The following is a 26,897-nucleotide window of genomic DNA, read 5'->3' on the forward strand; positions in this document are numbered from 1 at the left end:
TCTCCTGATTTACCTTTGTTTATCTTTCTACCAGACCAGCCATTAGCAGATCCTGAGTTAAGAATTGTCTCTCAGAAACAGCATCAGACTATCAATCCCCAGAGGGAAAGTAGGGGAGGGAGGGGTGAAGGGGGAGAGATCAATCAAAGGACTTGTATGCATGCATATAAGCCAAACCAATGGACAGTGACAACAGGGGGATGAGAGCATGGGGGAAGGGGGGGAGGCTGGGGGTTAATGGGAAATGAGGACACATTTGTAATACCTTAACCAATAAAGAAATTAAAAAAAAAAATTATCTCTCAGGATAGACCGGTTTTCTCCTCCTGGAGGCAGAGCTTCACAGGCCTACTTACAAGTTCTATTCTTCTACCCACACCCCCAGTCACAACTTCTGAGACACTGTCCTATATAAACCCCAACCTCCTCAAGAAATTTAAATGCGCCCTAACCGGTTTGGCTCAGTGGATAGAGCGTCAGCCTGTGGACTGAAGGGTCCCAGGTTCGATTCCAGTCAAGGGCATGTACCGTGGTTGCGGGCACATCCCCAGTGGGGAGTGTGCAGGAGGCAGCTGATGGATGTTTCTCTCTCATCAATGTTTCTAGCTCTCTATCCCTCTCCCTTCCTCTCTGTAAAAAACCAATAAAATATATATATTATGTATATATAAAAAAAAAAAGAGAGCGTGAATACATTTAAAAAAAAAAAAAGAAAGAAATTTAAATGCCACTTCTCAGTTTCCAAGCAGTGTCTATATATTTACAGGGCATGTATCTTAACACTCTTTTAAAATAGGGAATGCTAGAGGCTTCCCACGCCCCTCCACCCCTCCCCGCTTCCCTCTCCTCCCTCGCCTCCCTCCCTCAGGCCCTGTTTTCCCCCCTCCCCCCCTCCACCCCAGGCCCGTTCCCACCTAGTCCGGGCCAGTAAAAAAATAAAAAATAAATAAAAATAAATAAATAAATAAAATAAAATGGGGAATGCCATACCCTGTAATGAAGTATGGTAGCAATCATCTCAGGTAAAAACTATAGTTTAACTTTAACCCTGATGTTTGGCTTATGTACCTATTTGCTTTGTTTAACAATGGACAGGTTATTTTCATTTTCTGAATTATATAAATCATCCCATTCGATTAAATGCCTTATTGATTGTAATGTGACTATCCCATGGGTTGTGGTCATACTGGTCTTAGAAAGCACATTTTCCTTTACCTGGGAAGGACAGCACAGTTATCCCAAGGTCAGAGGGCTCTAGACCCAAAACTGTAATTTAGATAACATGCCTAAGTTTAACCCAGGTTACCCAAGGGCTCTAGATCAGGGGTCCTCAAACTACGGCCCGCGGGCCACATGCAAATACAAATATTGTATTTGTTCCCGTTTTGTTTTTTTACTTCAAAATAAGATATGTGCAGTGTGCATAGGAATTTGTTCATAGTTTTTTTTTAAACTATAGTCCGGCCCTCCAATGGTCTGAGGGACAGTGAACTGGCCCCCTGTTTAAAAAGTTTGAGGACCCCTGCCTAGATAATGTGTTTACCCAAAACTGTAATTTAGATAACATGCTCTTTCTGCTTCTGTAAACTGCTTTTTTGCAAACTAGGTTCCTCATTCCAGACCCGAGGGCTCTAGATAATGTGTTTCTGTCAATTCAGTAACCCCCAGACCCAAAACTATAATTAATATGCTTAATTCTGCTTCTGTAAACTGCTTTTTTGCAAACTAGGTTCCTCATTCCAAACCCTGGGATGTAATCAATACCTTTGTGATTTTTTGCCTATATAACCCTGGAGCTGCGACCATCTTGTTACTATGAGATTTGGGGAATGGCCCCTCATAGTCCCAGATTGCAATAAATGTGACTCTTTAATTCGACTTCTTGAGGCGTCCTTCTGTGATTCGCGGGGTACATTACAACACATTCTGTGGATATAATCAAGTGCAGGGATTCAGAACAGGCCTCCCAAAGTGTGCCACTTAGGCATGTGAATTATTTTGAGCTGAAGGCAATCAAAACCCTATAGGTTCATGAGAAACATTTACCTCATCCTTAAAGAATTTAAATTAGAACCCTAACTGGTTTGGTGGGCTCAAAGGTCCCAGGTTCGATTCCGGTCAAGGGCATGTACCTTAGTTGTGGGCACATCCCCAGTAGGAGGAGTGCAGGAGGCAGCTGATCAATGTCTCTAACTCTCTATCCCTCTCTTCCTCTCTGTAAAAAAATCAATAAAATATATATTTAAAAAAATTTTTTTTTTAAATTTAGAGGCCTTTCCCATAATAAGATTTACCATGAGAAACAGCTTTTATTTTTTAAGTATGTTTTTACTGATTTGAGAGAGAGAGAGAGAGAGAGAGAGAGAGAGAGAGAGAGAGAAACATCGATCTAACGGCTGCCTTCTGCACACCCCCTACTGGGGATTGAGCTGGCAACCTGGGCATGTGCCCTTTGACCTCTTGGTGCATGGAAGGACGCTCAATCAACTGGGCCACACTGGTCAGGACAGGAGAAGTAACTTTTTTGACCTTTCTATATGGCAGGGCAAACTACTAATTACTGAACATCTGTTCTTTTTATTGCCCTGCAATGACCTTCCTCCCCTCTGAAGTCCCAAGGCACCTTACCTCATTCTTTAGCTCATAATGTTATATATACCTTATTTCCCCCTTTTTGTCTTTGAACCTCTCATATGTGTGGGTGTCCATGAGTCTCTCATGTATGTGGGGTCCCCATGCATACATATGTAATTAAATGTGGTCATTTTCTCATGTTAATCTGTCTCATGTAGACTTATTAGGCCAGCCGAAAGAACCTTGAGGGTAAAAGGAAGGTTCTCCCCACTCACATAACTATAGGCAAAATTTAAAAATCTACCTGTTCATCCCATTATTATATAGGTAAAAACCTACATAATCTGGAAATGAAATAACTGGAAAATGGTTGTATAAATTATGAACTATATGACAAAGTACTATGTTCCTATTTAAAATGGTGTTTAAAAGTTATTTTTAACAATTTAGGAAAATGTTTATGATATCATCTTAGAAATGCAATGAACCAATCAGATAACCATATACCCATCCATCCAACAAATTTATTGAATGTCTATTTTGTGCCACACACTGCACAAGGCTCAGAAGATCCAGCAATAAGCAAGACTGGCATAGTCATTTCCCTCAGGAAGATGACAGTCTTAAGATGTAATTTATAATACAGTCTGATAACGCTGTGATAGGCATTAGCGCAGGTGCTACAAGCACACAGAGGAAGAATAGCTCTCATAGCTTGGTAAGTCAGTGAATGAGGACCAGATGAATAGACATCTAAACTGAATAAAGAGGAGCTAGCTATGCAAAAAAAAAAAAAAATGCTTCATGAAGAGATTTGAGCATGTGCAAAGAAAGAATATAGCCTGCTGAAGGAATAGAAAGTTAAGTGAGACTAGAAAGTGTTCACGACAGCCAATATGAGAATGAGAGGTAGGGGACAGGGAGGAGAGGGGGAGAAGCAGAGCCTCTGAGGGCAAGACTGAGAGCAGCCATAATTGCTAGCCCCGCCCTGTTGATCCCATGGGACCCGCCCTGCCCAAGCCCTGCAGGGAGACTTCTACTGGATAGCCTCAGGCAAAGGCTAGATTAGCACCTCCCTAGAGATCCAGGAGCCAGGAAGCCCAGAGGTCAGAGTGGGACCATCCAGTTTGCAGCTCTGTGGAACTATAAAAGACACACTCAGGGGGCAGACTCAGTGAGCACCAAAGCCCCATCGAAGCAAGTCTAGCCCCAGAGAGGTGTCTCCAGCACAGAAGTTCTCCCACTGCAGACACAGCTGATTCTCACAGCCAATTGGCCTGGAGGTCAATTCCTCCCAGTGATAACTACAACAATCAAGGCTTAACTACAACAAGACTGTGCACAAAGCCCACAAGGGGGTGCACCAAGAGTGTCTACCTCAGGTAATTGGGACACTTAGCACAGAAAGGCACTCTATCGACACAGCGAAGCATAAAAAATGCCGAGACAAAGAAACAGGACACAAACAAGAGAATTGGAGGAAAGCAAACTGTTGGATATAGAGTTCAAAACCACACGTTTAAGGTCTTTAAAGAACTGTCTAGAAGCCGCCGATAAACTTTTTTTAAAAAAAATATATTTTATTGATTTCCTTTTACAGAGAGGAAGGGAGAGAAATAGAGAGTTAGAAACATCGATGGGAGAGAAACATCGATCAGCCGCCTCCTGCACATCTCCTACTGGGGATGTGCCCGCAATCCAGGTACATGCCCTTGACCGGAATTGAACCTGGGACCTTTCAGTCCGCAGGCCAACGCTCTATCCACTGAGCCAAACCGGTTTCGGCAGCCAATAAATTTAAGAAGGCCCTCGAAAAGACTGGTGAGACCGCCGATAAATGTAGTGAGATCTTCAAGAAGACTGGTGAGACCACCGATAAATGTAGTGAGATCTTCAAGAAGACTGGTGAGATCGCCGATAAATGTAGTGAGATCCTCAAGAAATCTAATGAGACCCTCCATGTTGTGATAAAGAATCAACTAGAAATTAAGCATACACTGACTGAAATAAAGAATATTATACAGACTCCCAACAGCAGACCAGAGGATCACAAGAATCAAGTCAAAGATTTGAAATATGAAGAAGCAAAAAACACCCAACCGGAAAAGCAAAATGAAAAAAAGAATCCAAAAATACGAAGATAGTGTAAGGAGCCTCTGGGACAGCTTCAAGTGTACCAATATCCGAATTATAGGGGTGCCAGAAGATGAGAGAGAGCAAGATATTGAAAACCTATTTGAAGAAATAATGACAGAAAACTTTCCCTACCTGGTGAAAGAACCAGACCTAAGCTGCAATTAGAAATCCTTAGCGGTGCTGAGGAGGCAGGAGAGGCTCCCACCACCACCGCTGTACTGGCAGCCATCAGCCTGGCTTGTGGCTGAGCAGAGCTCCCCCCTGTGAGAGCACACTGACCACCAGGGGGCAGCTCCTGCATTGAGCGTCTGCCCCCTGGTGGTCAGTGTGTGTCATAGTGACCAGTCATTCCTAGTCTTTCTGCTGTTAGGGTCAGTTTGCATATTACCCTTTTACTATATAGGATAGAGGCCTGGTGCACGGGTGGGGGCCGGCTGGTTTGCCCTGAAGGGTGATCCGGATCAGGGTGGGGGTCCCGCTTGGGTGCCTGGCCAGCCTGGGTGAGGGGCTGATGGCTGTATGCAGCTGGTCACACCCCCTTCAGTGCTAAGGATGTCTGACTGCAGCTTAGGTCCGCTCCCCGCTGGCAAATGGACATCCCCCAAGGGCTGCCAGGCCACCAGAGGGATGTCTGATTGCCATCTTAGCCCCAATCCCCCGGGGAGCAGGCCTAAGCCAGCAGGTGGTCATCCCCCGAAGGGTCCCAGACTGCGAGAGGGCACAGGCCGGGCTGAGGGCCCCCTACCCCCAAATGCACAAATTTTTGTGCACCAGGCCTCTAGTCTTTTCATATAAAAACTAGAGGCCTGGTGCACGAAATACGTGCATGGGTGCAGTCCCTAGGCCTGACCGGCAATCAAAGCATGAGCATCTGGCATGGAAGGTCAGGTCCCAGCTGACCTCTGCACCCTGGGCAGCACCTGGGCCCCCGGGCTCCCACGTGCCCCCCTCCACCTGAGTCACGGCACCCAGCACCCAAGTCCCCATGCAGAGATGTGGTGACTGTAGCCGGATACCGCGAGTCGGGGCGCAGCATGGGCCTCAAGGTCACCTTGCGGCGCCGCATGGAAGCTGAGCAGGCAGTGTACCCACTCCCGGCCGACCAGCCTCACAGACAGGCTCCTGCACGAACCCACAGGGAGCCCAACCGGCACCTGCGTTCCTGGCAGCTGCGGCAGGCTCACCCAGAAGAGGCCAAGCGGGTGCAGGGCGGGCTCCTCGGGGGGCACCTGACACCTGAGCGCGGGGGGGGGGGGGAAGGGGGGGTGACCCGGTGCGCCAACCCTGGAGTCCCAGGGAAGGGTAGCAGGGGGAGTGAGAGCAAGCTTGGCAGACACCCCACATTCTCACCACAGCTCCGTCCCTGTCACCCCCGCCCCCAGGTAGCTGGCAAGAGGTCGCAGCCCCCCACTTGAGCACCATGGGAGGTTGGTCACCACCACCCACCCCCAGTTCTCCATCCCAGCCTGGGGCCCGGCCGCAATCGGGCGATCAGGACCTGCCAGTCTCTGGTCACTGTTTGTGGGGTGATAGGTCAGGGCTGGGCCCCCGCCTAGCTCCCTCAGCACCTGGAAGCCGGGTGGCGGCCATGCCCTCCACCGCCTCTGCAGGTCGCCATCTGTGGGGCGATCAGCGGGGCAATTGGGCCCCTGCTCGCACCCACCTTGGCCTGGTGCCCCCTGCTCACCTGCTTCACCATCCCACCTCGGTCCTGCTCTCATTGGGGCCCATTGGGGCCAGCAGCACCTCCACTACCGCCCGCTGCCAGCACCATGTCGCCAACGCCCACCATGTTCCGCGCCACCCCCTGGTGGTCAGCGCACATCATAGCAAGCGGTCAAACTCCCAGTCGAGGGGACAATTTGTATATTAGGCTTTTATTATCCTATCTAATAAAGAGGGAATATGCTAATTGACCCTCACACTGTCACAAAGATGGAGGCAACCACAGCCAATAAGGAGGGATTATGCTGATTGAGTGCCCCGCCCTCAAAGATGGTGGCGCCCACAGCCAATAAGGAGGGAATATGCTAATTGACTGCCCCGCCCTCAAAGATGGCAGCGCCACAGCCAATGAGGGAATATGCTAATTGCTGCCCCACCCTCAAAGATTGCAGTGCCCACAGCCAATAAGGAGTGAATACGCTAATTGACTGCCCCACCCTCAAAGATGGCAGTGCCCACAGCCAATAAGGAGGGAATATGCTAATTGACCGCCATGTCCTCAATGATGGCAGTGCCCAAAGCCACAAAATGGCAGCGCCCAGTCCCCCTTAGTCCTGCCAGGGTGGTAGGCACACCGCAAGGTCGGGCCCACTGGGCCCACTCCGCGTGCCTCCAGAGTCCCCCCAGTTCCCTCAGTCCCCGAGACGCCCAGGGCCGGCCGAGTCTTGCGCTACCAGCAGTGGCAGCAGCAGAGGTGTGATGGCGCGTTGTCTTCCCCTGATCACCGGGTCACCTTTCACCCCTAAGGGCTCCCGGACTGTGAGAGGGGGCAGGCCAGGCTAAGGGATCCCCCTCCAGTGCATGAATTTTCATGCACTGCGCCTCTAGTATAGGATAATTAGCTTAGGACTCAGCTACATAGATATAGTTTAGTTGCTATTGAAAACAAACTTTTCAAACATCCATCAAGCACTCTACTAAGTACTGAAGCTATAAAGAATTCAAGGTGTACTATAAAGTGCTAATAAAGATAAGTAATAAATGCTATGGAAAACCACAGAATGGAAACACTACAAGGTCTATTACCTGAAATATTTTCTTCCTCCTGCTACCCTGAGCCCATAACTTTTCCTATACTTTTAAGACAGCCAAATACAAAGAAGTTAGTTCAGCTTTAGTTTCAAATTAGACATCTAAAGGCCTCAGCATGAGAGTCTTCTTTTTAACAGCTGCATAGTAGGCCACAGCTTTTCTATCCACTCATCTACTGATGGGTACCTTTGAGACAGCATGGAAGGACCTGGAGAGTATCATGCTAAACAAAATAAGCCACTCAGAGAAAACAGTATCACATGATCTCACTCATATGTGGAATCTAATGAACAAAATAAACTGATGAACAAGACTGATCCAGAGACATAGAAGCATGGAATAGACTGATGAATCTCAGAGGAAAGGCAGGGCTAGGGGGGTTGGTGGGGAGAGATTAACCAAAGAATTTATAAGCATATATGCATAACCCATGGACACACATGATAGTGTGGTGAAGGCCTGGGGGGACTGGGAATAGCTGAGGGGTGGAGGGGGTCAATGGGAAGTAAATGGGGGCATCTGTAATACTTTCAACAAGAAAGATAATTCAAAAAATAAAGGCCTTAGCATTGTGTTCTATTATTGGGGCCTGGCTTTTTTTTTATTATTAAATATACTTTTATTGATTTCAGAGAGGAAGAGAGAAGGAGAGACTAAGATAGAAACATTAATGATCAGAGAGAATCATTGATCAGCTGCCTCCTACACACCTCACACTGGGGATCAAGTCCATGTGCCCTGACCAGGAATTGAACTGTGACCTCCTGGTTCAATTGAACTGTGCCATGCTGGCTGGGCAGAGCCTGGCTTTTTGGAAAAAAAAAAAAAAAAGTTTTGCTGAGTTTCAAGGGGCAAAATGCTTTAATGGACTCAGCATACAATGAAAGATGAGATTTATGTAACAGCAGATTTTTCTTCCAAAAGTTATAAAATTATCAACCTAGAATGCTACCAAATGTAAAATACCATGTTAAAAAAAAGTAATATGATGACATTTTCAGACATACAATGCTGAAAGGATTTGCCACCATACTGCAATGTCCCCACTAAGAAATGTAAAAGGGAGTTCTTTAGGCAGAAGAAAAATAATAGCAGATGGGAATATGAATTTACACAAAGGAATGAAGAGCCCTGGGAGAGGTAGTAACTACATGGGTAAATATATAAGTTTTTTCTCTTATTGTTTAAATGTCTTCAAAAGATTATTTTTTGAACAAAAATAATAATTCATTGTGGGGTCTATAACATGTAGGGTATGGCAAAAGTAGGCTTACAGCCCTAGCTGGGTTGACTCAGTAGACAGAGGAGTGGATAGAAGGGTCCAGGGTTCGATTCCGATCAAGGGCACATACCAAAAAGTGGTTGCAGGCTCCCAGCCTTGGTAGGGGGCATACAGGAGGCAACCAATTGATATGTCTCTCTCACATCGGTGTTTCCCTCTGTCTCTCCCTCTACCTTCCACTCTCTCTAAAAATCAATGGAAAAATATCCTCAGGTGAGCATTAAAAAAAAAAGTAGGCTTACAGCTGTTTGTATGGAAAATAATAAATCTATAATAATAAAATTATACTATGCTAATTAGACCAGAAGTCCTTCCAGGTGACCTTCTAGACGAAGCTGGGGCTGGGAGGGAAGCCGGTGCCGGCAGCTGGGGGAAGGAAGGCCTATGCTTGCACAAATTTCGTGCATCGGGCCTCTAGTAATAATATAAGAATAAACTGTTTCACATACTCACAACTATAAATCTACTTTTGACTTGGCCAGTATGCAAAAGAAATACTCACAGGAGATGGAAGTATACTATTAGTGAAGAGGTATAATATCATTTAAAGATAGACTATAATAAAACATAGAAAAATGGAATCATAAAATAAATCCAAAAGGTGGCTGGAAAAAGGAAATAAACAGCTGGGACAAGAAAACACAGATAGTAAGATATTAAAATAAGAAAATAAAATATGGGATATACAGGCACAATCATCCTTTTCTCTCTCTTCCTTTTACTTGACAAGAGCAATAAAAGCCAGGACCTGCTCCCAGCTGGCTCTACCTGACAACAGGTAGTAAGAGTAAACTCTCTCTCTTGTGCTCCATCTCTCCTGGCACTGAAGAATGTTCATTAGAGTCTAATGGTAAAATTTACCTCCCCTCACATCACAGTGGCAAAAATGCAAAATTCTAAGTAATAGGAATGAGGATGGGTGGCCTGTAGGATACAATGATAGGTGACACAGATGCTTTGGTAAAAAGCTATTAGGGTTACTGACTTTTAGAGTCAGTATTGGATTTAGGTCTCATCATCCATTTTCCTAAGAGGTTGTTGTTTGTTTTGTTGTAGTTTTTTTGGTAACCTCTTATAGAGTAGAAGAAGAGCCAAGCTATGGTTTGAGTATGTGAGGTCCCCGGGCTAAAATTCCATTTATTCACATTTCATTTTCATCCAAATTCTTAACACCTAAGTTAAGATCCAGATGTTATGGGAGAAACCAAGATGGCGGCATAGGTTAACGCCGGAGATTGCTGCCTCGAACAACCAATTCAAGGGTACACCTAAAAGACAGAACGGACATCATCCAGAACCACAGGAAGGCTGGCTGAGGGGAAATTCTACAACTAGGAGGAAAGAGAATATCATACCCAGACTCAGAGGAGGCGCAGTGCTGAAGTGAAATACTCAGGTGCGGAGTGCACGCGCGGAGCGGGCTGGCAGCGGAGGGAGCGGTTGTTGTTTTCAATCGGGAGGGAGTTTCAGACTCTGAGCTCCAGATCCGGGCGAGTCTCTAGGGACCCAGACTCAAACGGGAGAAGCGGGACTGTCTGGCTTCGGTCGGAACTCGAAGGCAGCTTTCTCTCCGAGGTTTGCAGTGGTGGCTGGGACTCTATGAGGCAGAGCCCCTAGGGACGGAACTGAAAGCAGCCATAACTGCTCGATCTGGCCCGCCCTGTAGATCCCTGGGGACCCGCCCCGCCCAAGCTCTGCGCAGAGCCATTTGCCGGATAGCCTCAGGCAAACGCTAGATTAGCACCGCCCTAGAGATCCAGACAGAAGCTCTCCCTCTGCAGACACAGCTGACTCTCATAGCCAGTTAGCCTGGAGGTCAAATCACCCCCCATATTGCCGACAACAATCAAGGCTTAACTACAACAAGGCTGCGCACAAAGACCACTAGGGGGTGCACCAAGAAAAGATAAAAAAATGCAGAGACAAAGAAACAGGACGCAAATGTCAGAAATGGAAGATATAGAGCTCAAAACCACACTTTTAAGGTCTCTCAAGAACTGTCTAGAAGTTGCCAATAAACTTAGTAAGGCCCTCGAAAAGACTGGTGAGACCGCCGATAAATGTAGTGAGATCCTCAAGAAATCTAATGAGACCCTCGATATTGTGATAAAGAACCAACTAGAAATTAAGCATACACTGACTGAAATAAAGAATATTTTACAGACACCCAACAGCAGACCAGAGGAGCGCAAGAATCAAGTCAAAGATTCGAAATGCGAAGAAGCAAAAAACACCCAACTAGAAAAGCAAAATGAAAAAAGAATCCAAAAATACGAAGATAGTGTAAGGAGCCTCTGGGACAGCTTCAAGCATACCAACATCCGAAATATAGGGGTGCCAGAAGATGAGAGAGAGCAAGATATTGAAAACCTATTTGAAGAAATAATGACAGAAAACTTCCCCTACCTGGTGAAAGAGACTTACAAGCCCAGGAAGCGCAGAGAACCCCAAACAAAAGGAATCCAAAGAGGACCACACCAAGACACAGCATAATTAAAATGCCAAGAGCAAAAGACAAAGAGAGAATCCTAAAAGCAGCAAGAGAAAGAAACTCAGTTACCTACAAGGGAATACCCATACGACTGTCAGCTGATTTCTCAACAGAAACTTTGCAGGCCAGAAGGGAATGGCAAGAAATATTCAAAGTGATGAATACCAAGAACCTACAACCAAGATTACTTTATCCAGCAAAGCTATCATTCAGAACTGAAGGTCAGATAAAGAGCTTCACAGATAAGGAAAAGCTAAAGGAGTTCATCACCACCAAACCAGTATTATATGAAATGCTGAAAGGTATCCTTTAAGAAGAAGAAGAAGAATCAAGTGAACAAATAATCTGGTGATCATAATAGAATCAGGGACATAGAAAGGGAATGGACTGACTATTCTTGGGGGGGATAGGGGTGTGGGAGATTCGGGAAGAGACTGGACAAAAATCGTGCACCTATGGATGAAGACAGTGGGTGGGGAGTGAGGGCGGAGGGTGGGGCGGGAACTGGGAGGAGGGGAGTTATGGGGGGGAAAAAAGAGGAACAAATGTAATAATCTGAACAATAAAGATTTAATTAAAAAAAAAAAGATCCTTAAGAGCATTAAAACATGCAAACAAAAATGACATGATAGAATAACACGTGTACCATTAAAAACTATGTGAATTCAGGAGGAGAAATAATCACATCCCACTGAGGGATCAAAGCATCATAGAATTAGAAAGGATCTAAGTGTTCTTCAAATCTCAGGCGCCAACAGATGGGCAAATCCCCTTACAACATTCCCATCAAGTTGTTACTTGTACTTTCCATTCACAGCCTCTGTGCTCCATGCTCTCAGGAAGCAACCTATTCCACTTTTGAGAAACCATGTTTGTTTTTTCCAGTATCAGCCAAAAATATTCCTTCCCATGATTTCTTCCCAATGATCCTAATTCTTCCCACACTCCACAAGTTCATTCCTTCTGCCCCATACAAACTTTCAGATGTTAAACGGTCATTAATTTATTCAACCATCCCCTTTACATGTGTAAAATCTTGTACTGGGCATTGTTCAGGGCACAGAGACAAATGAAATTTGGATCCTGCCTTCACAGGCTCTTAGTCAAATAGGAGAGATTTTTTTAAAGCCATAAATAATATAATATGTACTACAAGCATAAATGTCAAAAGAGAAATGCAGAGAAAGCATAGCAAGAGTTCAGAAAAGGGAAAGATTAATGCAATCTATGGAAGGGGTCAAGAAGTCAGGAAAAGCTTCATGACTGTTATCTGACACTTGAGATGGACCTTGAAAATGGGCTTTTCCACTGAGGATAGGGCAGTGAAGTAGAGTCCCGTGGGTAAGGGTTTGGACTCTTGAAATACACCGCCCGATTTGAATCCTAGCTTTGCCACTCTCTAGTTTGGTGACTTTGTGCAAGTTACTCTGTGCTTCTATTTTCCTTTTTTATAAAATATAAAAATAGGTATGAGATTTATGCATTTATACATGAAAAATACTGAGAACAATATCCAGCACTTGGCATTTCATAAGTGTTTGCTGTTGTTGTTATTATTATTGAGAAAATAGCAAAGACAGAGTTTGTAAAGGTGAGAAGGCATTAAATCTGTCTTGGTAAAAGCAAACAGTCCAGTCCAGTTTAAACATGCTTCTTCTTCATGCTTCTCCTCCAAAACCCAAGTAGGTACAAATGTTAGCACAGAACGCGGCATGCGGTGGGTATTTAATAAACCTTCACCCTGCCATTCCCCTTTCCCCTTTCCTTTCCTTCATAGCTCTGGTTTGTACTTTGCCCAAGGTAGTCATATTCTGCCTTGCATTATGATTACTTGTGTTATTACATAATCTGTCTCTTATATGCTTCCTAAGGTTATCCTATCTAATAAAAGAGAAACATGGTAATTGGCATACGACCGCTACCCTTCCCATTGGCTAATCAGCAAGATATGCAAATTAACTGCCAGCCAAGATGGCGGCCAGCAGCCAGGCAGCTTGAAACTAACATGAGGCTTGCTTGCTTCAGTGACGAAGGACTCCAACGTTCTCCGCCTGCCTTGCCGGCCTCTGAGCCTGCAGTTTAAGAAACATTGTAATGAATATAGAAGCTAAACAAAACCCCAGAAACCTGCTTTCAGCGAGCCCGGAATCTCAGAGCTGGAGTTGATACAGAGTTTCGATTATAGAACCGAAACAAACCAGATACCTGCTTTCAGGAGTGGAGGCCTAAGAGCTGGAGCCTCAGAGCTAAAGCTGGCCCAGAATAAAAAAGAAAAAAGATAAAAAGGAGCAGTTGGGAGCTTCTGTCACCCGCCAGCCTGAAAACAGCCCTCAGCCCCTCACCCAGACTGGCCAGGCACCCCAGTGGGGACCCCCACCCTGAAGGGTGTGTGACCAGCTGCAAACAGCCCTCAGCCCCTCACCCAGGCTGGCCAGGAACCCAGTGGGGACCCCCACCATGATCCAGGACACCCTTCAGGGCAAACCAGCCGGCCCCCACATGTGCACCAGGCCTCTAACCTATATAGTAAAAGGGTAATATGCCTCCCAGCACCGGGATCAGCATGACAGGGGGCAGCGCCCAAACCCCCTGATCGCCCTGCGGCTCTGTGTGTGACAGGGGGTGGGGCCACAACCTCCCTATCCTCCCTGCTCTGTGTGTGACAGGGTGCGGCACCCCAACCCCCCTCCCCCACGGGCCCTGCTCTGTGTGTGACAGGGTAGAGCCATAACCTCCCCATTGGCCCTGCCCTGAGTGTGAGAGTGGTGGCGTCCCAACCCCCTGATCGGCCCTGCTCTGTGGGTGATAGAGGGCGGTGCCCCAACCCCCTGATCTGCCCTGCTCTGTGTGTGACAGGGGACGGTGCCCCAACTCCCCTATCAGCCCTACTCTGTGAGTGACAGGGGGGAGCTCCTCAACCCCCTGATGGGCCCTGCTCTGTGCGTGACAGGGGGCAGCGCCCCAACCCCCGGATTGGCCCTGCTCTGTGCGTGACAGGGGGTGGCGCCACAACCTCCCCATCGACCCTGCCTTGAGTGTGACAGGGGACGGTGCCCCAACCCCCCAATCGGCCCTACCCTGAGCGTGACTGGGGGTGGCATCGCAACCTCCCAATCCGCCCTGCTCTGTGCATGACAGGGGGCGGCGCCCCAACTCCCCAATCGGCCCTGCTCTGAGCCCAACCAGGGGCTGCACCTAGGGATTGGGCCTGCCCTCTGCCACCCAGGAGCAGGCCTAAGGCAGCAGGTCGTTATCTCCCAAGGGGTCCCAGACTGCGAGAGGGCACAGGCCGGGCTGAGAGACCCCCCTTTCCCCCCAGTGCACAAATTTTTGTGCACCGGGCCTCTAGTTATTAATAACAAACTACAACATTCACTAATGACTGATTACTATAATCATGTTGCATTCATTTCCCTTATGCGCCTTACACGCAGGCGTACCATTTCTCTCCACTAATACTAGCAGTGAATATTTTAGCAGCCGATTGCCACATCATTAGTCTTGGACTGACTTGTTTGGTGTGCGCAACAGGAAATATTTCGCTTTTGGAGAACAAGAAAAATAGGTTTATTTGCGTTATGCTTATTAATTTGTGCAGTTATTCAGTGTCTGGTAAGTTAATGTTGAAGAAAAACTATTAATTTTTATTAAAATGTTCTATTATTTTATGTTAACAATTACTCATTTATTTCAGCCCTTTGTATTCAGCATGTCTCTATCAAAATAAACGTTTGTTTCTATGAAAATTGAAGCTTTGTTTTTTTGTGGCCCACCTAATCTTAAACCTTGTTTATTTGGCCCGTGTTAGCCTTTGGGTTTGACATGCTTGATCTAAGGGAAAAGAGGTCAGTGTGCTGGACTAAATAATCAGGTATCGCATGTTTTAAAAATTCTTGCAGCACACCAGTGTGCCTTGGCATATCGGTTGAAAACTGCTGTCCTAGAGTCCCAGGAATATGTCACACATTTTCAAAGCCTCCTACAAACATCCCATTGCCCAGATTTTTCTTTAGAAGTTTTTTTGTTGGTTTGTTTTTTCCCCCAATTGTTATTGGTACCTCAGGCAGCTATGTTGTAAAATAGTTGTTGCTGATTGTTCTTAACAAATGTTCTGGGAAAATACTGTTTGCACATGACAAGTTCTCAGTTAGGTTACATAAAAACAAGACTTTTGAATAGGGTTTACCAGGAATGACAAGTCACATAATGACAACTCTCTGAGAAGGGGGTTTTGAAAGAGTTCTAACTCCATTCTGACTCCTCCAGTGCCAAAGAAACTATTAACTCTCACCATGACCACAGGCGGTTGGTTTCCAAGGCTACTATGGAGCCAGGGAAAGGAGGGTACAAGTCAAAATGCCACAAAGCTTGCTGTTCTTACAGAAATTAAATTATTTCTTTTGTTGTTGCTGTTGCCTTGATTTTTTTCTTCAGCTATTTCTTTTTAATAAATAATCTCCTAGATTGTTGTAAGCCACTGGTTAATTTCCAATGTTCTGAAAAAAGTTAATTTTGACAATTTTTGCCAGTGTTCTTGGTACTTTATAAAGAACAGTATTTTCAGATGTTATTTTCCCACCCCCAATGACACCACTCTCATTCTCACTTTTAGATTCCTCTGAAAGATATTAGACTACTTAAAGCAATAAAAATAATAATATGAAATAAGCCAGTCAATGAAAGAAAAATATCACATGACCTCACTCATTTATGGATAATAAAGACCATTATAAACTGATGAACAAAAATAGATACAGAGGCAGAGCAGCATCGAACAGACTGTCAAACTACAGCGGGAAGGCGGGGAGGGTTTGGGGCGGGAGGGAGGGTAAGAGATCAACCGAAGGACTTGTATGCATGCATATAAGCATAACCAATGGACACAAGACACTGGGGGGTAGGTGAGGCCGGGGGAATGTCAAGGGGGGGAAAAAAAGGAGGCATACGTAATACTCTTTGTAATACTTTAAGCAATAAAACAAAATTTAAAAAATAATAATAATAATATGTTGTGGAGATTATAATATATTCAGAAGTACAATAATAGCACAAAGGATAAGAGGGGAGTAAATGGAAATATTCTACTGTAAAAATCCCTTACATTTTATGTGAAGTATAACATTATTTGAAGATAGACTGGAATAAATTTAAAAATCGTGTTGTAAATTAGAGCAAACACTAAGGAATAAAAAAAAAAGAAATAACCCAATAAAAGAGAAAGTAAAATACTAAAAATTACCCAATTAATAAAAAGATAGCATGAAAAAGACAAAGGAGCCAAAGAACAGACAAGACAGAAAACAAAAAGCAAGGTGGCACATTATATTGCAACTACCTGTGTGTAGGTATCTTACTATCTCTCTCTCTTACTCTCCATCTATCTATGTACACCTATTTCTCTACTAAATTATAAGCTCACTAAATGTGAGTGATAAACAGAAATGAACCAAAATGAATTGCTGTAATGAATACACTATTAATTCTAACATATCTATTTTGGAATCTTGGAATTTATTAAATTTTGCTAAATTAACTAATTCATATATAAGACAATATGGAAAAATATAAAGCTCACCTATCTATATAAAAATAAGTCCCAGAATTTGAATACTAAGTTATTTTAGAAATTTCTTTGTATAATTCCTTCATTTTATAATTAAGGAAACTAAGAATCAAAGTGATTGAGTAATTGGTAATTAATCAAAATAGTCGCATGGCCAGTCAGCAGTACAGCCATAATAAAATTCATATTTCATAAGTTCTAGTTCAGCTCTCTCAAAAGAAAAAAATTTCCTTGCAACACCAACCACATATATGACAATACATAATTAAGATGTTCATTTCAAATGATTCATATCTAGCAGGTCTAGCCAGATGTCTGTTTGGAAACATCTTGTTAATTAAGTTGTATACCTACTTGAAAATACTCAAACTTTAAAAAATACAAATTGTTAAATTTAGAATATCAACTAATTCAAATTCTCATCAATTAATCAAGATCACTGAAATATACTATACTTAAAAATAAAAAATACTCTGGCTAAACATCATTTAAAACACTGGCTACCAAGTTTAGAGAATACAATCTTTCAAATCAAGAACTAATCATTCACACGCCAAATGATAACAAACAGTGTGTGAGCTCTGTGCAGCATTACCTGTAGCTCCTAGTGGGTGTCCCTTTGAAATCAATCCACCACTAGGATTTATGACCCACTTTCCTCCATAAGTATTATCTCCTCTGTCAACCAGTTTTCCACCTTGTCCTATAAAAGAAAAATATATTCACAAGCGTTACAAATAATATTGGAACAAATGACATGTTTTTTAAACTTCCATAGAGCCAACAATTTCTTACAGCAAACATTTTTTAACAGTTCGAACTAATAATTGATATAAGCACATTTAAAAGTTAGGTAATAAATATTGAGTAATAAAGGCATATATTTTCAGAACATTTCCTATACGAAAAAAGCACCTATTAATTCCTAAGAGTTCTTGGCTTCCAAAATTGCTACAAGTATAACAGAAATTCAGAGACCAAAAAAAAAAGAATTGAAATGGATACAATTAAATTATATCCACTTTAAAAATTTGTAACTTTGCCAAACTATAATCATTTCCCTACATTTTTAACTGTACTCTCATATACTATACAAATATTCTTAATAATCAGGAAAGAGGGAGGGAGAGGGACAGAAAAAAAGAGCACTTTATGAATAAAGGGAAATGGCTGAAAATACTGTTGAGCCATAAATGTAAACTTAAAAGAAAAAAATTACATTACATTCTTAGCAACTTCAACATTCCTATAAATACCCATGACATTCTTCCAAATGGTAAAAAAGTAAATAAAAAGCATGCATTGTATAAATTATTCCTCCAGATGATATTTCTGATAAAGTAATGAGAGGTAAAATCCTGAGGTAATGAGGATAATGGTGGTTGTCAGAGGCAGCTAATAGCTTTAAAGCACTCATTCTGTCAGGCCTTAATTCTAATTATTTCACATGTATTTGAATAATCTAATTATCAAATTTATAAGATATAATTAACATATAACATTATATTAGTTTCAAGTGACATCATAATGAGTTCATATTTGTCTATATTGTGAAATGACCACAATAGGTCTAGTTAACATCCATCCCCAAATGTAGTTGTAAAATTTACTTTTCTTATGATGCTAATTTTGACAATCTATATTCTTAGCAACTTTCAAATATACAATTCAGTATTATTAACTACTATAGGCCCAGTGTATGAAATCCGTGTACTCTGGGAGTCCCTCAGCCTGGCCTGTGCCCTCTAACAGTCCGGGAGCCCTCGGGGGATGTTCGACTTCCGGCTTAGGTCATCCTAAACTGGCAGTAGGTCATCCTTAGCACTGCCATGGAGGCAGGAGAGGCTCCCGCCACCACCGCTGCACTCGCCAGCCATCAGACCAGCTCTGGCTGAGCAGCGCTCCCACTGTGGGAGCGCACTGACCACCAAGGGGCAGCTCCTGCATTGAGCATCTGCCCCCTGGTGGTCAGTGCATGTCATAGCAACCAGTCGTTCCACCTTTCAGTCAACTTGCTTATTAGCCTTTATTATATAGGATAGTCACCATGTAACGTAGTTGTACATTAAATACCTCATGACCTATTTATTTTATAACTGGAAGTTTGTACATTTTTACTTACCTTCATCCATTTTGCCCAACACCCCAACCCTCGCCTCTGGCAACCACCAATATGTTCTGTGTATATATGAGTTTGTTTTTTTGTTTTGTTTTGTTTTCAGATTCCATAAACCGAGATCTCATGTAAGTGTCTTTCTCTATTTCACTTAGCATAATGCCCTCAAGGTCCATCTGGATTGTTGCAAATGGCAAGATTTTCATTCTTTTTTATAGTTAAATAATATTCCATTAGGAAATTTTCCAAAGGAAAGCTAAATAAATGGAAACGCATACCATCTAATGGATTGGAAGATTCAACATTGTTAAACTGACAATTGCCTCTAAATGATCTATAGATTCAAAGAAATCCCAATGAAAATTCCAGCAAGTTTTTTGTTGCTGTATTTATATAAAAATCGACAAACTAATTCTAACATGTGCTTAGAGATGCATAGGACCTAAAATAATTAAATTATTTTTGAAAAGAACTAAGTTGGCCCTGGCCAGTGTGGCTCAGTTGGTTGAAGCATCATTCCATACACCAAAAGGTGGCAGGTTCGATCTCCAGTCAGGGAACATATTCGGGTTGCAGGTTCAATCCTTGGTTGGGGCACATGCAGAAGGCAACTAATCAATGTTTCTCGCATCAGTGTTTCTCTCTCTCCCTTTCTCTGTTTCTCTCTCTCTCTCTGTCTCTTACTTTCTCTCTAAAATCAATAAAAAGCATATCTTCAGGTGAGGAAATAAATAAATAAGTTTTTTTAAAAAAAGACTAAAGTTGGAGAACTTACCCTATTTGATTTCAAGACTTGATATACACTATAGTACTATATAATGTTATTACAGTAGCCAAAATAATTTGGTATTGGTAAAAAGATAAAAATATAGATCAGCCCAGGCCAGTGTGCGTCAGTTGGTTAAGCATTATCCAGTACATCAAAAGGTCACCAGTTCAATTCCCAGTCGGGCACATGCCTAGGTTACAGGTTCGGTCCCCAGTCGGGGTCCATATGGGAGGCAACTGATTGATGTTTCTCTGTCACATCTCTCTGTCTCTCTCCCTTTCTTTCTCTCGAAAAAAATCAATAAAAACATATTTTTTAAAAGAATGTAGGTCAATGGAACAGAAGAAAGAGTCCAAAAATGGGCCCTCACATATATATGGGCAATTGACTTTGGACAAAGGTGCCAATGCAATTCAATGGGGAGAGAAAAGTCTTTTCAGCAAGTAGTGCTGGATATGTGTATAAAATTAAAAAGATTAATATTAACTTTTATTTTATACCATATACAAAAATTTACTCAAAGTGTATTATATGCTTAAAAAAAAAATCTAAATTTATAGAATTAGAAATAAAAACAGAAGAAAATCTTTATGACCTTGAGATAGGCAGAAGTTTCTTAGAGTACAAAAAACATAAACCATTAAAAATATTGATAATTTGTATTTCATCAAAATTTTGAAATGCTGTTTTTCAAGCAACACTATTAATAAAACAAAAGGCAAGCCACAGCCTGGGAGAAAATGTTCACAACATACAGATATCAGAAAAATGACTTTATCCAGAATTTATATATACATTCTTACAACTTTTTTTTTTAATTAAATCTTAATTGTTCAGATTATTACAGTTGTTCCTCTTTTTCCTCCCATAGCTCCCCTCCACCTGGTTCCCCCACCCCCCCAACCCTCCGCCCTCACCCCCTCACCACTGTCCTCATCCATAGGTGCACGATTACTGTCCAGTCTCTTCCCGCATCCCCCACACCCCTTTCCCAAGAATAGTCAGTCCACTCCCTTTCTATGCCCCTAATTCTATTATAATCACCAGTTTATTCTGTTCATCAGATTATTTGTTCACTTGATTTTTCGATTCACTTGATAGATGTGTATTTGTTGTTCATAATTTGTATCTTTACCTTTTTCTTCTTCTTCCTCTTCTTAAAGGATACCTTTCAGCATTTCATATAATACTGGTTTGGTGGTGATGAACTCCTTTAGCTTTTCCTTATCTGTGAAGTTCTTTATCTGACCTTCAATTCTGAATGATAACTTTGCTGGATAAAGTAATCTTGGTTGTAGGTTCTTGGCATTCATCACTTTGAATATTCCTTGCCACTCTCTTCTGGCCTGCATAGTTTCTGTTGAGAAATCAGCTGACAGTCGTATGGGTACTCCCTTGTAGGTAACTACTGTTTTTCTCTTGCTGCTTTTAAGATTCTCTGTCTTTTGCTCTTGGTATTTTAATTATGATGTGTCTTGGTGTGGTCCTCTTTGGATTCCTTTTGTTTGGGGTTCTCTGTGCTTCCTGGGCTTGTAAGTCTATTTCTTTCACCAGGTAGGGGAAGTTTTCTGTCATTATTTCTTCAAATAGGTTTTCAATATCTTGCTCTCTCTCTTCTTCTGGCACCCCTATAATTTGGATGTTGGTACACTTGAAGCTGTCCCAGAGGCTCCTTACGCTATCTTCGTATTTTCGGATTCTTTTTTCATTTTGCTTTTCCGGTTGGGTGATTTTTGTTTCTTCGTATTTCAAATCTTTGACTTGATTCTTGTGATCCTCTGGTCTGCTGTTGGGAGTCTGTATAATATTCTTTATTTCAGTCAGTGTATGCTTAATTTCTAGTTGGTCCTTTATCACAACATCAAGGGTCTCACTAGATTTCTTGAGGGTCTCATTAAGTTTATCGGCTGTTTCTAGAAAATTCTTGAAAAACCTTAAAAATGTGGTTTTGAACTCTATATCCAGTCGTTTGCTTTCCTCCATTTCTGTCACTTGTGTCCTGTTTCTTTGTCTCGGCATTTTTTATGCTTCGCTGTGTCGATAAAGTGGCTTTCTGTGCTGGGTGTCCTATAGGGCCCAGTGGCTCAGCCTCCCCACTTACCTGAGGGAGACACTCTTGGTGCACCTCCTGTGGGCTTTGTGCACAGTCTTGTTGTAGTTAAGCCTTGATTGTTGTAGGTAACACTGGGAGGAATTGACCTCCAGGCCAATTGGCTGTGAGAATCAGCTGTGTCTATGATGGGAGAACTTCTGTGCTGAAGACACCCTTATGGGGCAAGACTTGCTTCAGTGGGGCTTTGGTGCTCACTGAATCTGCCCCCTGAGTGTGTCCCTTATGGATCTGAGGAGTTGTAATTGGATGGTCTGGCTCTTGGATCTAAGGAGGTGCTAATCTAGCCTCTGCCTGAGGCTACCCAGCAGAAGCCAGCTGTAAAGCAATGCAAGTTGCCTTTGGGCCTTGGGCCAGCTGCAGTTTGTTAAGTAATTTTCAGATTACAAAGGACCGGGCCTTTCATATGCAAAAGCCTCCCTGCATGGCTTGGGTGGGGTGGGGCCCCAGGGGATCAACAGGGCAGGCTGAGCAAGCAGTATGGCTGCTCTCAGTCCTGCCCTCAGAGGCCCTGGCAATCGCTGTGAGCACCTCCGAGAGAAAGCTACCCTCAAGTTCCGACCGATGTCAGACAGTCCCGTTGCTCCTGTATGAGTCTGGGTCCCCAGAGACTCACCCAGAACTGGAGCTCAGAGCTTGAGACTCCCTTCCGATTGAAAAAGACAATCGTGTCCTTAGCCGCCAGCCCTCTCCGCGTGCACCCCCGCACCTTTGTATTTTACTTCTGTACCGCAGCTCCTCTGAGTCTCAGTGTGCTTTTCTCTTTCCTTCTAGTTGTAGAATTTCCACTCAGCCAGCCTTCCTGTGGTTCTGGATGATGTCCATTCCATCTTGTAGTTGTATTTTTGAAGTGGTTGTGCGAGGCAGCAATCTCCAGTGTTTACCTATGCTGCCATCTTGGTTTCTCTCGCCCAAGGTCAAATCGCATCCGACGCTGCCATGGCACAAAATCCATTCTTACAACTCTTAAAGAAGGCAAACAACCCAATAATTAAAGGACAAAAGTTCTGAACAGACACTTCACACACAAAAATATATGTATAACCAATATGCACAGAAAAAGATGCTAACATCATTAGACATCAGTGGTATAAAAATAAGACATACTACATACTCTTTAGAATGGCTAAACTTTTAAAAACTGACCCCAGCAAGTATTGGTAAGGATATAAAGCAACTAAAACTCTCATACACTGCTGGTAGTAATGGAAAATGGTGCAACCACTTTAAACATGAAAAGAAAAATCCTCCAGGTCCCACAAACTAGTTTTTCCATTTTTCTTTCTGCAAATCTTCAAACACAATTTGAAATATCAAGTTACAAATGTAATTTCATATCCTTCCCCCCCCTTAACAGAACATTAAAAATATCCCTGATTTATATAATATAAATTATTTGCACACCCTGTTATTTCAGTGTTGCTATTGTCCCAGACTACAGGTTCTAGAAGTCCAGTATCGAGGTAGCTTACATTCACTTTGCAGTGTGGCAGAGGCAACGTAGAGGGGAAAGCAAGTAATGAATTCTTTTCTTTATGGTGAAAATGAAAATTTATCAGAGAAACTAAGTTAATATGAGTCTTATGAAAGATAGTACCTTCTGGACAGAGTCCCAATGCTTCATAAGTAAGTAGTTCGTTAGTAGAAAAGCAATCATGAAGTTCTATTACATCAATATCACTTGGTCTCATGCCAGATTTCTCATAGCACTTTCTGGCAGCTTCTTTACTCATATCAAAGCCAACCTAAAACCAAAATCACATATAAGTAAAGTAAAGGCATTAAAACTGGGACATTTATATAAGGATTATATGAGATTAATAGGCATAAACTTAACAGCTAAGAATTGACCACACATATTGAAATATCTGTTGATTCTATTTTATACAGAGTCCAAATAAAAGGATATTCAGGAGGGAAATATACATATTAAATCTGGTGCTATAAAAGACAGAATTTCAAATCAAATATATAAAAAGGACTTATAATTCTTCAGGCCATATCTTACGTTAAGTTATAAAAACTCTATTAATCCACAATGTATAGTTGTGGTAAACAGGCTGAAGAGATTTATCAACAGATCATTATGATTCAGATACACTGAAAAATAATGAGGGAATTTTTATATGAAAATAAACAATCTTCACCCAGCTGACATGTCTCTGTGGTTGGGCGTTGACCTATGAACCAGGAATTCACAGTTCGATTCCCGGTCAGGGCTCATGCCCAGGTTGCGGGCTCTATCCCCGGAGTGGGGCATGCAGGAGGCAGCCAATCAAGGATTCTCTCTCATCATTGATTTCTCTCTCTCTCTCTCTCCCTCTCCTTTCCTCTCTGAAATCAATAAAAATATATATTTTTTAAAAAGAAAGAAAATAAGTAATATTCTTTTAGGGATTCAAAAATATTTTTTCAAAATCCATGCTCTTAACACCTCTTTAATCTCAGATAGTAACATGCAAACTGAACTTTTCTCCATAGAATAAAACTATGGCATAGTGGCAAATGTACTATAATTAGAAAACCTAAACATGAATTCCACCTCTACCACACCCTAGCACCTTAGCTTTGTGATCTTGGGCAAGTTATAGGAACATTTTCAAATTCTGAGCATTGTTGTAAAATTTGTAAATTGTAGTTTAGCGTTTATAATTGTTTATATTTGTATGTATATGTATATATGCCTCATTATATTTATATATATAAAAGGCTAATATGCAAAGTCTCCCCTAGGGAGTTCGACCAGGAGACCAGGAGTTTGATCACTTGCTATGATGTGTGCTGACCAGGGGGTGGTGCAGAATGAAGGAAGGCCCCAGCTGATAGCCAGAAGGAAGGCCCCAGACAGCAGCTGGAAGGCCCCAATAATCCCTGATCGCCGGCCAGGCCTAAGGACCCTACCCGTGCACAAATTTCGTGCACCAGCACCTGCCCCCCCCCCCCCCCCCCGCTCTCTCTCTCTATATATTCAAATATCCAACTAACTCTAGGTCTGAATTCTCATCTTTTTTATTTTCTCCATTTTGTACTTAACCTTCAATAAAGATTTTTGAAGTGTCACCCAACTGGTGTGGCTCAGTGGTTGAGTGCCAACCTATGAATCAGGAAGTCATGGTTCGATTTCTGGTCAGGGCCCATGCCTGGGTTGCGGGCTCGATCCCCAGTGTGAGGTGTGCAGGAGGCAGCCTATCAATGATTCTATCTCATCACTGATGTTTCTCTCTCTCTCTCCTCTCCCTTCCTCTCTGAAATCAATAAAAATATATTTAAAAATAATTTTTTTGAAGTGTCAATAAAGTTCCCTGAAAACATCTTTGTTTTCCCCTTAACTCTGTAAGACTGGAACTCTGAGCATATTTAGCCAATTCAAAATACAAATAAAAAGCATGTCTAGTTAATTAAACGTTATCATATAATGATGTATGACTCTATCCCAGGAAGCATATATTCTCATCAGTTATTTTCCCCTAACAGATTCTAAAGGATGGGTTATAATATTAGATTTCCTAGACTCTTTTTCAAGTAAATTATATCCAGAGCCTATAGCAACCTTGAAATCCTTAAACAAAACTCCTTGATTAATTAATAAGACAGAACTTCAGATGTACCATTTTAATAACGCTATTTTCTTCAAATGAGCTTGGCAAATCAGTCGTCATCTCCTGTGCCAGAATCTCTACAGCTTTGGACTGAAGGCCATACTTCTGTACAAATTCTTCACTCGCCAAAACTGCTGCTGCAGCACCATCAGAAGTGGGACTAAGAGGAAGTAAAAGTAATTATTACACCTGGTCCACCTCAACCCTAAGATTTTAGACGAGGGGTTCTTTCTGGGACAAGAGGCTGAGTGGGCTTGATGGTCACTGAATGGTCTTCTTCGTGATATCTACAGTTAAATCTTACATATGCTTCCCTCCTGAGGGCTGAACCTCTATCAAGAACTTAAATGCTGTCAGTCACTGCTCTGTCTCTGAGAATCTCTCTCGAAAAGTTCTTAGTGCAAAGAAGCCTGGACTTGCTTTTGTAGGTACATGAAGCCTCTTCTGGTGACTTCTGAGAAGTATACAAGGTCATTCCTATCCCAGTATAGTACAGATTCTGCCATAGGGCTAACTAGCTCCAACTCTGCTATCTCCCAAACAACTCAGAATTGGAATCCTTTTGAAAACTGGGAAAGGATGGAATAGAGCATACCAGAAAGTCCATGCTTTGGTTAAGACTCTTGAGATCTCCTCAAAATAGACCTTTCCTTTAGAGTAAGCTATGAAGGAAGGTAACAAATGATTAAGCCTTCTGCGAGTTCAGCTGGACTTCATACATGGGCAGACCCTCATATGGTAACAGATGAAAGCTGGCCCCACTTGCTCACTTGATCCCAGCCAGTATCTCCAGGGCGCAACCAAGTGATAACTAGGCACAGGCAGGACCTATGCAGTACTAACTCAGTATTCTAGGAAATAAATATTGTCAAGCAATTTTCAAGATGTAACTGTTACCATTATTATTAGAGCTACGATTTTTTCTTGGTTTATGCTTACTCTTAGCTACTATGGTAGAGTAAAATTTCCTACAGTAAAGCATACAGCAGAGAAAACAAAGGGAAAAATCTTGGGACTTCAGTGACCGCCTAAGTCATATTTAAATAAATAAATACACTTAAAATAAAGTAGGTAGAAGTCATGAGAGAAGAAAGTAAAATATATAATTTTCCAAGAGAAGAGACAGTCTTCTCTAAGCAGGAGAAGGAAGTAAGGGTACTCACTCCAGAGTGAGGACTGCATTTGTTACCCTTGTAATTAGCTAGTTATTAATAATAGAGAGGAGTAAAGAGAAGGCCAGACATTATAAGCCTGTCCTTGGGGCAGCCTCAGCAGGAAGCTGCAATTTCACATTCCCCAGGGAACCACCAGTCCGTTCTCTGCAGATCACTGGGGGAAGGGGCCGGACAAAGTAAAGTGGGGGTGGTAGGTGAAAGATTAGCATGGTGGTGCTCAGGTAGGCTAAACAGCCACCTCAGCCGGTGTACTGCCTCTTGTACTGCCCTATAGTCCTAACAGTTAGGGAAGGTGTTTGCCTGTCAATCTTGCCTGGAACAAAGA

General features: G+C 42.6%; 1 protein-coding gene across 1 annotated transcript in view; it reads right to left on the reverse strand.

Annotated features, from left to right (window-relative positions):
• Positions 1-26,897, reverse strand: part of SCP2 (sterol carrier protein 2) — a 101,009-nt gene that overhangs the window by 42,169 nt on the left and 31,943 nt on the right. The window contains exons 9-11 of the mRNA XM_081086530.1: positions 25,407-25,557; positions 23,396-23,543; positions 17,399-17,506 (exon numbers count right to left, since the gene is read on the reverse strand). Coding sequence (XP_080942656.1) covers positions 17,399-17,506; positions 23,396-23,543; positions 25,407-25,557 — 407 coding nt within the window. The remainder of the gene's footprint in view (positions 1-17,398; positions 17,507-23,395; positions 23,544-25,406; positions 25,558-26,897) is intronic.

The sequence above is a fragment of the Myotis nattereri genome (genome assembly GCF_964212035.1).
Source record: "Myotis nattereri genome assembly, chromosome: 3".
NCBI lineage: Eukaryota > Metazoa > Chordata > Mammalia > Chiroptera > Vespertilionidae > Myotis > Myotis nattereri.